A 13,109-nucleotide genomic window follows, 5' to 3' on the forward strand; every position below is an offset into this window, starting at 1 on the left:
CCCGGAGGTTGAGGACGCTCCGCTGCTTCTGCCCCAGCTCCAGCACCAGAGGTCAGGGCGAGGCCGGTGGATGGTGGGGTCCGGTCGCAACAGGGGACGAGGGGCTGGGAAATCCCGCGTGGGGGTCAGGTTGCTGCTGGGGCAAGGCCCGGGTTGATGGCAAGAGCCGTCACCTCCCTGCTTGCCAGGCAGCTGCGGCACCCGGCTGCGAGAGCTGAGTTTGTCAGAGCTCAGCTGCAGCCCCCGGCCTCGGATAGAGCTGTGCACGGCTGAAACACCCCCTCCCTTCCCGGTCACCCCAGATCCCCCCGGGGTGAGCTCCCTCCCGATCCCTCCTCACACACATTGGGTCAGGCTCATGTCTCCGGGGTTTGATTTCCAGGGTCGCCCTCGAAGCACGAACGTCCCAGCTGGCTGCAGGACAGCGGGTGCACGGTGGAGATGTGCCTTGGCAGCCACCAGCCCCAAGAATGCCCCACGGACACCCCAGTCATGCCGACGGCTGTGTCCGGCGGGGGTCCCATGTTAGTGTCCCCAGCGTCCCCGAGCACTGCAGAGCTGCTCGGGGCTGCACGAGGGTTTCCCCCATGGAAGCAGGGGCTACTGAGACAGGCAGCTTTGCAAAACCCAGGCATCCGATCTCCAGCCCCGTGCTCTGGGCACAGACCCGAGACCTTGGCACGAGCAAGATGAAGTGATGCTCGACGGGACCCGCTGTCCGCGATCCCGCTGGCCGACATGTGCTGCCATTTCAGTCCCTAATTCTCGGTGGAGGGATTCCCACAGCCGGCGCCCCGCCACACGGCTGGGCTTGGCCCCAGCCGACGGTGCTCACGGTGGGAGCCCCGTTAGAGCGTCAGCGGTGCCCTGGCAGGCTGTCAGCCGGCTCCGTGGCTTTCCAAGGTTTGCCGAGAGTGAGCGGCCGGGGGTGCGGCATGCCGGGGACGCGGGGCTGGGCTTTGGCAGGGGCTGCCGCCTGCCCACAGCTCTCGCTGCCACCAAGCCTGGGCAGGAAGGTGCAGGCAGAGATGGGTGACAACATGGCATGCGGCTGGCTGTGGGGACAACTCTCCTTGGAGCCTTGTCATCTGCCTCCAGCAGAATAGATATCTCTTAAAATTTTCTTTCTTCCATAATTTCCTTGGCCTTTCGCTCCTGCCAGCCATCTGGAAAAGCCTGGGGTTTTACTTCCAAAGGAAAGACCCTGCGTTTCCTTTGCTCTCTAATTTGCAGGAGCTCTGTGCTCATCAATTGCTTCTCAGTTTTAACACGCACCTCTGGGACCGGCAAGGCACCGGGTGATGGTGCTGGGAGAACTGAGGCAAGAGCCCACGCCTGGGCCAGGAACCACAGCTTTAACCTGCTGCTTTTTTCCCTGCAGGAAGGTGGAGTTGGAGGGTTACTGGGACAGATATTGGTCCAAACCAAAGGGTTACTGGGACAAACTGGTCCCATTTATGCTGATACAAATCCCTAATAAACTCAGTGATTTCAATACGCTCTGAAAGAGCCAAGCTCCTCTTCTGCCCTGTGTTGTCCCTGTCACCAAGTGACAGAGACGCCAACCTCAGCCGGTGGGCAAAGTCCCCTCCAGGTCCTGTCCCCGTGTGCCACCAGACCCAGCACCTCTGGCTGCACCACTGGGGCTCCCGGCCGCGGGTGCCCTCATGCAGCCTGACGGGGCCATGGCATGGCCAGGGCTTGGCACCTCCAGGGCAGGGTCCGGCCGGGACCCTTTGCCCACGGGGCCGGGGCGGGTCCCTGGGCACCACAGCCGACCTGGCCCTGCTGGGGCTGTGCCCCCTCGATGGGTTGGTTGGCACTTCTGCCCCACCACAGGCACTCCAGAGCCCCAGAGCTGCTGGGGGTTCCCCCTCTCGGTGCCGGGGCCGGGGGCTGGCTTCTGGTGGGGTGAGGACACGGGGACCAGATCTGCAGCGGTGAGGAGTTTGAAGCTGACCCGGACCCCAGCTCCACAGCATGGTTGTGGCCAGGAGCAACCAAAAGTAACCCATGGCAAATGGCTGGGGACCAGCAATGGGTCTGTGCAGAGGCAGACCCAGCAAGCGCCGGGACAGCACAGGAGCGGGCGAGGGGGTCTGTGGGGGAGGCAGGTGAGGATGGTGGTGCAACTGCTTCCCCATGTCCACGTCGAGCCTGCGGCCACCCAGCCAGGTGACAGCAGTGGGAGCAAATGGGAGGTAACTGGGGGGCACTGGTGTGTGTCCAGGGGAGTCTATAAGTCCTGGCAAGGCGGGGAGGAGATCCCTGCCCTGTGCTGCCTACTGGTACAGGGGATGTCTGAGAGCCCGAAGTGGCTCTGTGAGGATCCCAGCACTCCCCAGCACCGCACCCAGCAGTGGGGCAGGGTCACCATCTCTATTTGGGAGCAAGAGGCAGGGGGGAGGCAGAGGGGGCCACGGGAGCCAGCCCCGAGCACGGCAGGGCTGGGGGCTGTGGGGCGGGGAGCTGAGCTGGATCCTCCAGCCCTGACCCATCGGGGTGAGCGGGGCTGGTGGCAAGGTGGGAAGGCAGAGGGGGACCCGCTGAAGCCAGGCCATCCCCACCCTCGGGGTCTGCAAGACCCAACTGGATGAAAGCCTGAGTAACCTGGGTCTTGCTGGGGCAAGGGGTTGGACTACAGCCCTCCAAAGGTCCCTTCCAGCCCGAGGTATCCCAGGATGCCCTGATCCCATTCCCCATCTCCGGAGCAGTGCTTGCTGCTCGCCACAAGCCCAGCCCCAGCTCCAAGGCTCTGGCCCGTTGCAGATGGCTGCTGGCCCCCAGTCTCCCAAAACGCAGGCTGAGGCCACATCTCTTGCTAGTGCCAAGTTTCAGATTTTAGAATTTACTTTGCAGAAAGAAAAAAAAAGAAAAAAGTGGCTTTTCTGGCCTTTATCTGGTGCTCAGCCTCTCCCCAGAATGGCGCTTCAGGCTGGGGGGCACTTTTGGGCTGCTTTTGGACAGTTGTACTGGGAGTCCCTGTGCCCAAGGCTCAGGCTGGAGGGTAGGAAGACGCTGGGGGCTTGCTTGAGAGATTTAGTGATGCTTCTCCAGACCCCGACGCTGCCCACTCCAAGGTGGGCAAATACCCAGGGATGAATTAATTCTCCACCTGCAACCTGAAGGAGCAAACCTCCCCCACGGGCTGGATGGCTCCTGGCCCAGTCCCTTGCTCCATTTTTGCCAAAGTCAGCTGTTCCTCAAGTCCGAATCGGCAGCAGGAGCAGCTGTTGGACACCTCCTGCCTGGGCGCAGAGCTCTGGCATGGCAGCCCCTCTGGTCTCACCTCCTGACGTCTCCAGCCACGTGGCAGGTCCTCCCATGTCCACCGTATTTTTCTACAGCTGGTTGATCGCCATTCCAGCTCCTGACAGCTCTGGTCCATGCACACAATCAGCACGCATGTGTTACCAGGACGGGAACCAACAACCCCCCGGGGACCCGTGTAGTTCTTTCTATGTTTTATGAAGAACTCAAGAGCTAATGGAGGTGAAGAGCAAGAAGGAGAGGAGCCCTGGGTGAAAGCCATAGTGAATGAGAAGATTTGCCCTGACGCTTACCTGGGAATTAAAGTTTTGACGATTATTTCACCATCACGGTGAAATATGGTGCTCACAGACATCTTCCCATTTTTCCTGAGATCTTCGATCCAGCTGGAGTGGGAAGCTATGGAGATGGCACACCACTTCCCAGCGAGCTGGGGAGAATGGCTCTGCACGGATTAATAGAGAGAGTAACGAGAGACTCGGGGACAGAGCAGGAACCCCCACTCCCTCCTCTGCTCAGGCTGATGACGGGGTGGACAGGCATCTCTTCAGCCAGGCACAACAGCAGTCTGCCGTAAAGAGCTAACCCAGTGCAAGGTCCACTTGGCCAAACGCGGGTACCCTGTGACCCTTCCTAGCCCGCTGGCTGCCCCGCTAAGGCATTCGGGCACCCAAATGCCGCGCCGTCGAACGCCAGGAAGCCTGGGGGACTTTGACTTCCAGCAGGAACTGGGGTCCTTGCAAAAAGAGGCAGGTGGGTTTTGTCTGACCTCTGCGCCCTCCAGGAGACGGTGTCCAAGCAGGGCGTCTTCCCCGTCCTCCACCATGGAAAAGCTCCCTCCAGTGGCGTTACCTTCTCTCCATCAAAATATTCTTTCAGAGGGATTTTTGCTGGGCCTGAAGCATCAACAGAAGTATCAACTCCAGGAGCAAGAAAATGACCTTCATCTTCAGCGCACCTGCGAGAAGGACAAGCTCCACAGGCAGCTCAGAGCTTTCATCCCTGCGCACGGATCCTCAGGGGCAGCAGAGCAAACCCTCCCTTGTCCCCGTCTGCGATGGCCGGTGCCGAGACAACACCGTTAGCTGGGTTTCTCCTCGCCTGCAGCTGAACGGCGTGTTCCTACCGAGGTCTGAGACAGAGCGATGCCCTCAGGTCCTCTGCGAGAGGGCAGGGAGAAGGGGGCGAGAGATTCTCTGCCAGCTTCAGCCCCGCCGATGGTTTCCATGGGGTCAAAGCGAGAGGCTCCAGAGTGATGGAGAGCCCCAACCCAGCTCCTCGGCACTCTGGGGTGCATCCCGCCTGGTCCCAGGGGCTGGATATGGCCCGTCCGCATGGGCGATCCTCATTTTATCCCTAAATCTTTCTTTGCTGTGGGTAAAGCTTCACTCCCTCAGACGCTTTTATGCTCAGATATGGTGATGTAGAGCAGTGCCCTCCAAACTTTTTTGACTGCACACCCTTATCAGTGAAAAACTTTTGAGCATGCACCCCCAATATATGTATATTTATTCATAAATTATATACAGGTACATTATAAAACATACACAGAAATAGACATTTTAAAAGGACAAGATAAAGATTAAATAAACACTAGTTTTAAAATATGATTTTATTTTACTATTTATTTTATTGTATTTATTTTTATTATTTTATTTTATTTATTATTATTTATTTTACTGTTTATTTTATTTTACTGGCACCTCCAGAGCTGCACACCCGACGAAATACCAAAGTAGCTCCAACTGGCGGGAGCAGTCATGAAATCAGGGGTTTCCCTGGCAGTAGGGAGAGCAGAGGGGTGGCCGATAGCGCTGGCTCCCCCTGCCCTGGGGGGGAAGGGACGTGAAATTCCTGTTTTATTTCCAAAGGAGCTGCTGATTTTGTAGATGTCCTAAAAACTGGGCTCCTCAAGTGTCCCTGCCTTATCCGTGCGCTCTGGGAGGACGTGTTGCATGCTCACCCGAGCGGGATAAGGCACGCTGGGTTCCTACTGGGAAATCCTTGGCTCCATCAGGGATGGGGGTGTTTCCAATCACAGGAAACCAGTTCCCATAATTTCTGCTAAGTAGGAGTCTTACAGAGTCTTACTTGTAAAGAAATCCCAACCCAGCATTCAGCCGAGGTCCGAGCACAGTGTCGCTGTGCTGTAGGCGTAGCTTCTTGCGCACACTGAGCAGTGGCCACAGCATCCTTTCACGCCCCTTTATTTACAACCACCAGGTAACACCTTCCCGGCTCCGTGCACTGCCAAGAGCCCCTGAACCCTTCCTGAAGGCATGCCATGAACCAGATTAATCTGCTCTCCCACCCACGCTCCTGCCTTATCGCCCCCAGTTTGCATGAGGAAGCAGCTCTCCATTCCCAGGATTAACTTTGACTCCCGAAACTACAAAGATCAATCCCCTGACAATGGTTTGCCTACTTATACATATTTTATGGCATGAAGGGAAAGACATCCGGCTCTGCAGCGTTTGCAAGTCTAGCCCAGGCAAGATTATCCACCACTTAACAGGAGATGCAAACAGCCGAGCATTGCTGCTGTGCTTTGCGCAGTGTTTCACCTCAGGAAGGGCTCTGCCTAGGAATAAAAGCTCTTTCCAGAAAGCCTGACAAAGCCCTGGTGTAGATAAATGATTAAAAAAGTAAGGCTTAGCAAGGGCATCGTCACATCAGAGGCAGCGCGTGGACAGCCGGTACAGCTTCTCTGCCTGGGCAATACCTATTCCTTAGGAAAAAAGTTCCCAAAATTACTTATTGGGAGAATGCCCGTGGCCAAGCAATTAGTAATTTTACAAAATTCCCTCCTAGGCTACTCAGGTCTCCAGAGGATGTTGCGTGCCATCCTTCTGCCACCAGTCCGAGAGGGTGAAGATCTCTGCGGTGCTGCACGCGGGAAGGGTGGTACCCGCTCCTGGGGTGGGGTGAGACACAGCTCGCCCGCCCGCGGTCGTACCTGCTTGAGTTGGGCTTTCTGAAGAAGATGGGCTTTCTGAAGAACACTGTGAGTTCAAGGCAGCTGTGCTGGGGGCTTCCAGACACAAAGGGAGACAATGCTGTGAATCCGGTACTCAGTCCCCGGCTCCCCACTGGGCAATAGTGGCTCTGAGCATTGGATGTGTTGGTGACACGGAGCGAGGAGCTGCTGGCTGTGTCCCCACCAGCACCGTGCAGCACCGCCTGACCGGGAGCCCCAGACCCCTTCTTGTGTGTTGGGTCACCGAGAGCCGCATCCCTGCCGCGGGGAGGGTGGGGGTCGCTCAGCGGCGATGCCTGCACCCTTGGTGGACATCTGTAACACCCCCCTGCGCAGGGCCTTCCTGATGGCCCCCTTGACCTCGCTGTTTCTCAAGCTGTAGATGATGGGGTTGAGCATGGGGGTCACAACGGCGTACAGCAGGGCGAGGACATCAGCCATCTCCTTGGAGCCACTGGATTGAGGCACCAGGTACACAACGGCCCCAGCGCCGAAGAACAGAGACACCACGGTCAAGTGGGAGGTGCAGGTAGCAAAGGCCCTCTGCGTCCCTGCTCCCTTCTGGAGGACAGCCCTGATGATGTGAACGTACGACACGAGAGTAAGGAGGAAAGAGCCCATCGCAATAGTCCCAGCCAAAGCATACGAGGCGGCCTTGTTAAGGAGAGCCTGAGTGCTGCAGGACGCCTTCAGCAAGAAGGGCATCTCGCAGAACAAGTGGTTGATCATGTTGGACCCGCAGAAGGGCAAGCGGGCTGTGAGGAAAGCCTGGATCAGGGACGAGAAGGAGCCGCTCAGCCACGAAACGGCCACTAAGCAGTGGCACATCTTCTTGCTCATGAGCGCTGGGTAGTGGAGGGGGTGGCAGATGGCCAGGTACCGATCGTAGGCCATGGCAGCCAGGAGCATGCACTCGGAGCCCCCAAAGCAAAGGAAGAAGTAGATTTGCGTGATGCAGCCCACAAAGGAGATGGTCTTCTGCGGTGAGAAGGAGTCTCCAAGGATCTTAGGGAGGGTGACGGAGGAGTAGCAGATGTCCAGGAAGGAGAGGTGGCCCAGGAGGAAATACATGGGGGAGTGCAGGTGGGTGTCCAGCCAGACGAGGGTCACGATGAGCAGGTTCCCCAGCACCGTCACCAGGTAAATGAGCGAGAAGCATAGGCAGAAGGTCACCCATGCTCTGTAGGCACTGGAAAATCCCGAGAGAAGGAATATGGTGGGGCTGCTGAGATTTCCCCGCTGCAGGGACTTGGGGCTCATCTACAGGGAGAGCAGGAGGAGATAAGGACAGGGAGGAGGAGGGTGAGCGCTCACCCCTGCCGTGGGGCATCACCAGCCCTCCGCTCTGCTGTGCGGTGGGCTGAAGCCCTGCCGCTGCCCCGGCACCCCTCACACCTCGCTCCAGGGGCTCGGGGGGGATACGTCTGCAGAGGCAGGCGGTGGGTCTCAGCCCACGGGGTTTCAATCATCGAGGCAACCCCCAACTCTGTGTCACCTGAAGGACACCAGAGAGAGCTGGCACCTCACCATTGCGGTCAGTAAGGATCCCAGGGACTGTTAATCGGGAGCGGATGAGAGCAGCTCCTCTCCCCGCTCCAGGTTTCCTGGGCTGCAACTGGAGATTGGTCTGAAGAGCCCACAAAACGTGAGGGGTTGGACCCTGCCTGAGCAGTTGCTGCCCTTCATGGGCACCATTAGTGAAGATACAGAAAGATCTCGTGCTTCCCCTCTCCATCACAGATTGTGGGAGTAGTCTCAAAAAAAAAAAAAAAAGAAGAAATCTTTAAATGTTACAGACAAAGAAGGTGCCTGCTTGCAAATATTGCACTGTAGATGTTAGCCTCATGTTCACACCGAGAAAGCAATGCAAGGGAGGGACCTCTGAGAGTCTGAGAAACCACAGGAGGACCAGAAAGGCATCTGAAGGTGACGGCGTAGTTCAAACAGGCTTGAGGGTGGCAAGGCAAAGCAGAGACACCAGCCTGCAGGAAAAGGGAAAGACTCTGAATCTAATGAGAAACTGGAGCTCAGGGATAAACGAAGATGAGATACAGAAGATTTTGAATGTGAGCCTAAAACTGCTGAATCCACAGGAAGGAGATGATCAGATTCGCGCAAGCCTGCAAGAAGCTGTGGGTACTGACAGAGCTGTCACCGGGTCCTTCCAGAAACAAGTGTGGGAACATCTGCCAGGAGCGAAGAGGAGGAGGGTGCCAGGCTGAGAAGACTTGAGCACCCTCAAACGACATCGCAACCATGCTGGGGATGTGCTCCACAACGTGGAGATTCAGGGATTTGTCCCGGTGCCCAGCAGTCGGGGTGCCTGTGTGAGCAGGGAGGGAAGGAGGAGCAGCCAGCCCAGCTGGGTGCCACGGGAAGGGCTGGGGTGCTTGAGCGGCTGGGAGCCTCCGTGGACACACTCCTCAATGCAAGGAGGCATGCCAGCAGGATGGGAGAAGCCTTCAGGGATCTGGAACTTTGAACCACGAAAGGAATGGACGTCGAAGGAGAAGCATGTACTCTCCATACTGGTTTGGGTTGTGCTGGAAGAGCAGGAGCTGGTAAACAAGGGCATAACCACAGAGGGAAGGGAAGCACCTGGAGGGATAAGAGCAGCTGGGAGAGCGGCACGGGCAGCGAAAGGCTGGTGTCTCCTCTGGCTCAGGCAGGGCAGAAGGTCCATAGGAAATCACACAAACGATTGTGGCCTCATGCAAAGCTGGTATGGAGAAATCAAATTACTACATGGAGTCGTCCATGGCAGCAGATGTCCCCACAGGTCAGAGAAACGGCTGGTGTGACCAGAGCAGGGGCAATGGAGGGCACAGGGGGAGAGGGTGAGAACAGGAGGAAGGGTAGCGCAGCACAAGACGTTGAAAGGCACCATCAAAAGATCTTCCTGGATCTGAATTGCCTTGGGAAGGAGGGAAAGGAAGGTCTGTCCGGACAGTGCTGGGAGCCTGTCGCAGATCCCCCAGCCAGACTGGGGCAAGGACAAAGCCCCAGGAGAGAAATTCTTCCAGGAAGAGTAGCTCTTTGGAGTGGGGAGGTTATAAATCACAGCCTTGTCTGTAATGGTCATGCCAGATATCCTTTGGATATGACATCTAATGTATCTCTTCACCAGCATGATGCAAGCTGATGTTTTTTTTTGTACCTGTTCCTGAAAAATAGGCTGTTTTTAGAAGAGCTATCTGAGAAAATAACTTCAGCTAGAGTAGGCATGAGTCAATGCCATTTTGTGTAAATGGGAAGATCAATAGGAGCAGATTGGTGGCTGCGGCTGTGAACAAGCACAAATCAGGACAAGTGAGGAGAGCTGGTTACTGCAGCTGGGCAGATTTGGGAAGTCGAGCATGCAAACATAGAAAAGAGCTGGGATTTCATGAAAGCAAAGATGCAAAACCCAACTAAAAACTCCTTCCTGAGTGCAAGGGAGAGGCTGGTGGAGCAGGGCTTCTCCCCTAGCAAACGAGCAACATATAGACACCGGGGATATTTGGAAAGAGCGGAAAGTCTGCAGGGAAAGAAAAGAGCCTGAAAAGCGGTAAGCAAAGTCTGCACTGAAAGATGGAGTGCAGGGAGCCTGTGAAAACTGCTTGTAGTGTTATGAGATTAATATATGCCCTTCGGCCAGGTGGTTGAAGGACAGGCAGCCCCGCAGTGCTGCTCAGTTCAGTGCCCTGGAAGGCAGGCATCGCCCACTCCCAGTTTTCCAGGAGTGCAATGACAATTTATGGCAAAGGTGGGGTGGCCGGTGACAACACGAGGGCACGGGGACAGCAGCATCAAGGAGGGAGGAGGGTCTTCAGAGGTTTGCTGCATGTCAGCGGGGCTGCGGGAGGGGAGCGTGGCTGGACCTGAATTCACTGCTGCTTCTCCTGCAGTGAGGGTGCAAAGCATCTTCGTGACAGTGGCTGTGTCTGTTGGGAGAAGAGGAATCCAGCACCAGGCGTTTGCAAGGCTTTAGGGGAAAGAAAAAGAAAGAAAACTAGGTGGGCACAGGAGCTCTGGGACTACGGAGCAGTCTGCCTGCCTACAGGGTCCTCAGCTGGAGACCCAGTGGTCCGGTCAGCCCAGGGAGTCGTGAGCGTGGCACAGGATGCCAAACTGGCCGTGGGGCAGTGGAAAGGTTTCCAGTCCATGTGGGGAAATACTGATGCTGTGGTACATTAGTGAGACCTTGCTGGGTGGTGCACAGGGAGTGGGGAGACCACTCGAGGAGGAGGAAGGTGAGCTGCGCTGTCAGGATGCCTGGAGAGGGGAGAGTCCATCGGAGAGGACACGGTGTGACGTGGTCAGCCTGGAGAAGCAAAGCCAAGCAGGGAGATGGCTGCGGCATCGGGGAGAAGAGCCCTTCACTCGAGCACGCTGCTGTGGGTAACCCTGGCACAGGCAAGCCTGCAAGAGCTCGCAGCTTAAACCCATTTCAGAAATGACTTTGACCCAGGAATCATCTCCTTAGATCTAACGCACCAGGGTTTGGACAAGGAGCCGAGGTCTCACATGGTGCCTTCTCAGGAGCTTTGGGGCCCAAAGTGCTCACATCATGGGGCAAAGGCAGGAGGGGTTTTGGTTCCTAAATCTCTTTGTCACCACTGAAAACTTTTCTCTTTACCTAAAATAAACCCTCAGTATAAGTAGGTGCCCACAGAGCCTTTGCAGTGGTTTAATGAAGCAGAGGTGGAAAACTACGTCTGGCTCACCTGGAAGACGACACACAGACAAACCCGGCGCAAGACCCCTGGGGAGGGCACCCAGCCCCAGCTCCCTCCCTGTGCCCCATGGCTTCCCCAGAACTGGGGGCATACCAAGGACCTGCTGTCCCCAGGGCACTGCCACAGTCTGGGCTACCAGAAAACCAGCTTGGCCTCTCTGGCACCAGTTGCCTCACTGGGAGGTGGAGGGTGCAGGGGGGATGAGGCACGGCAGACCGTGCATGTCCCCCAGAAATGCCCTCCAGCCCGCGAGCCAGGGAAGGAGGAGATGTCAAAGGCATTGTGTGACCAGGATGCAAGTGGCATCTTCATTTCATTTTCCGATAACTGTAGGGGTTTGCAATTACATCTGTTGATCTGATAGTCATTAGCTGGATGATCAGCCAGTCATTGGAAGTGTCTGTTTGCCTTTCTGCTAATTAAATTGCATTTGATTTGCAATCAAATCTAATATGAGACAAGTGAGCTTGAGGTAGACTCATGAGCAGCTGATGGGCGCTGCTGGGCACAAAGCACAGGCCAACACCACGGGCTCGCTGGGTTTGTAGAGCTGCATCCCGGGCAGACCAGGAATGCTGATGGGAAACAGGCTGCAGCACAGGTGAACGAGGGGCATGTCTGCAGCCGGGCAGCGCCGTGTTTGCAGTAGGGGCAGGGTTCCTGCCGTGCTGCGAGCAGGTGAGCTGCGGTGCTGTGAACTTTGAGACGCGTACCAGGCACCCAGGTACTCATCTGGCTGCCGGGCCATGAGAGGGACAGCAAGGACACGCACGTCTGCTGGTTGTGGGAGAGGGGTGCAGAGCAGGGCAGGGCAGAGCTGGCCTCGCAGGACCCTGGCATGGGGCTGACTCCTTCCCTCCTCAATCCTACAGCTGTCCTGCCCTCAAGCATTCACCCCGCACAGACGTCGGGGACATCGGTGACCCCGTGCCTGCATGGCTTACCTTGAGAAGATGCTTTCTCTCTCCACACCTGTCTGGCAGCACCAGCGGTTTGGGACACCAGGGTGATTTCAATATACTCCGGGGAGGCACCTGGGAAAAGATCCCCTGTTACAGCAGAGTCCGTAATTGCTCCGCACAGCCCCTCGGGCACGGTGCTTTGGGATGCCGTGGGAGCAGGGAAGCATACTGCGAGGGAATACGGTGTGCCGAGTCCTGTGCTTGGTGCCCGCCCGTGGACATCCCCCGGGGTGGGATGCTCCAGCAGCATCCCCACGAAGAGGGCCCCAAACCTCCAGGGGCCAGGACTGGGGGGCAGGTCTGAAGTTGTCTTTGGACTTCTTAGCAGCTAGAGACACCCAGAGGGGCGGTCCTGCGGTGGGGCTGCAGTACACGGTGGGCTCTGCAGCCAAAGTGGCTCAGAGACACCCCTAAGCAAGAGCCCGAGTCCAGGAACATGTCAGAGTTTGGCTCTTCAGCCTGTGCTTTCCCTTTCTAGCTTGTTTTCCCCACTTTTGCAACCGAGAATGTACCTCCTGGCTTTGCTGGATAACCTAAACAAGCTCATCTAGATTTTAGAGTGACTTCAGGGGCTCTAGCAAGAATAAGGTGGGTTGTTTCTCTGAACCGCTGCTCAGAGACCTTCCACCTCTTAGAAATTTGGGAATCTGGAAGGGAAGTTTCTCCCCAGATGCACCAATCTGCAAAGGTCAGGGTGGGGCCTGAGAGCATCCACATCTTCGGGGAGGGGAGAGTGATGGAGACGCTGGCCAGAAAGAGGAGCATCTCTCCCTGATGCGGCACTTGTCCCTGCCCCTCCGACTCAACCCCTTTTCCCGCTTCCAGTGCACACAAGTGCATTTTGGAGCCTAAAGTCTCCCTCCTTCTACTTCACCATAGCAGCCTCGGCCTTTCCCGGCTCTGCCCGCAGGTGTCTGGCAGCAGCAGGCAGCGCAGGGGACGGCCACAGGGGCAGAAAAGGGAAGGCTGGAAGCACACCGAGACCACACGGGTTAGGAGTGGACATCTTCCTTGGTATTGGCCACAATTATAATTAATTTATGGGTGGTCAATAACGAATAAATAATTTCTATGAGCATTTGGTGCTCAGCTGGCCGTGTTCAGCTGGGTTCCTCGTTATCAGTCCCGTTTGCTTATTTCCATGGCCCAGGGAGCCACAGGAGGACCTCGGTTGGAAGGCAC

General features: G+C 56.6%; 1 protein-coding gene across 1 annotated transcript; it reads right to left on the reverse strand.

The window, feature by feature from the left end:
- Nucleotides 1-6,487: 6,487 nt before the first annotated feature.
- Nucleotides 6,488-7,569, reverse strand: LOC104018381 (olfactory receptor 2A5). Its single transcript, XM_009471508.2, has one exon. It carries the CDS (start codon nucleotides 7,505-7,507, stop codon nucleotides 6,488-6,490), a length of 1,020 nt encoding a protein of 339 aa, XP_009469783.1. The 5' UTR covers nucleotides 7,508-7,569.
- Nucleotides 7,570-13,109: the final 5,540 nt, after the last annotated feature.

Source organism: Nipponia nippon, unplaced genomic scaffold (genome assembly GCF_047370975.1).
Source record: "Nipponia nippon isolate SJK-2023a ecotype South Korea unplaced genomic scaffold, ASM4737097v1 scaffold_16, whole genome shotgun sequence".
Classification (NCBI taxonomy): domain Eukaryota; kingdom Metazoa; phylum Chordata; class Aves; order Pelecaniformes; family Threskiornithidae; genus Nipponia; species Nipponia nippon.

Bases quoted from the DNA above. Each gene is read 5' to 3' on its own strand.
- LOC104018381 (XM_009471508.2), bottom strand. From the start codon at position 7,507: ATGAGCCCCAAGTCCCTGCAGCGGGGAAATCTCAGCAGCCCCACCATA.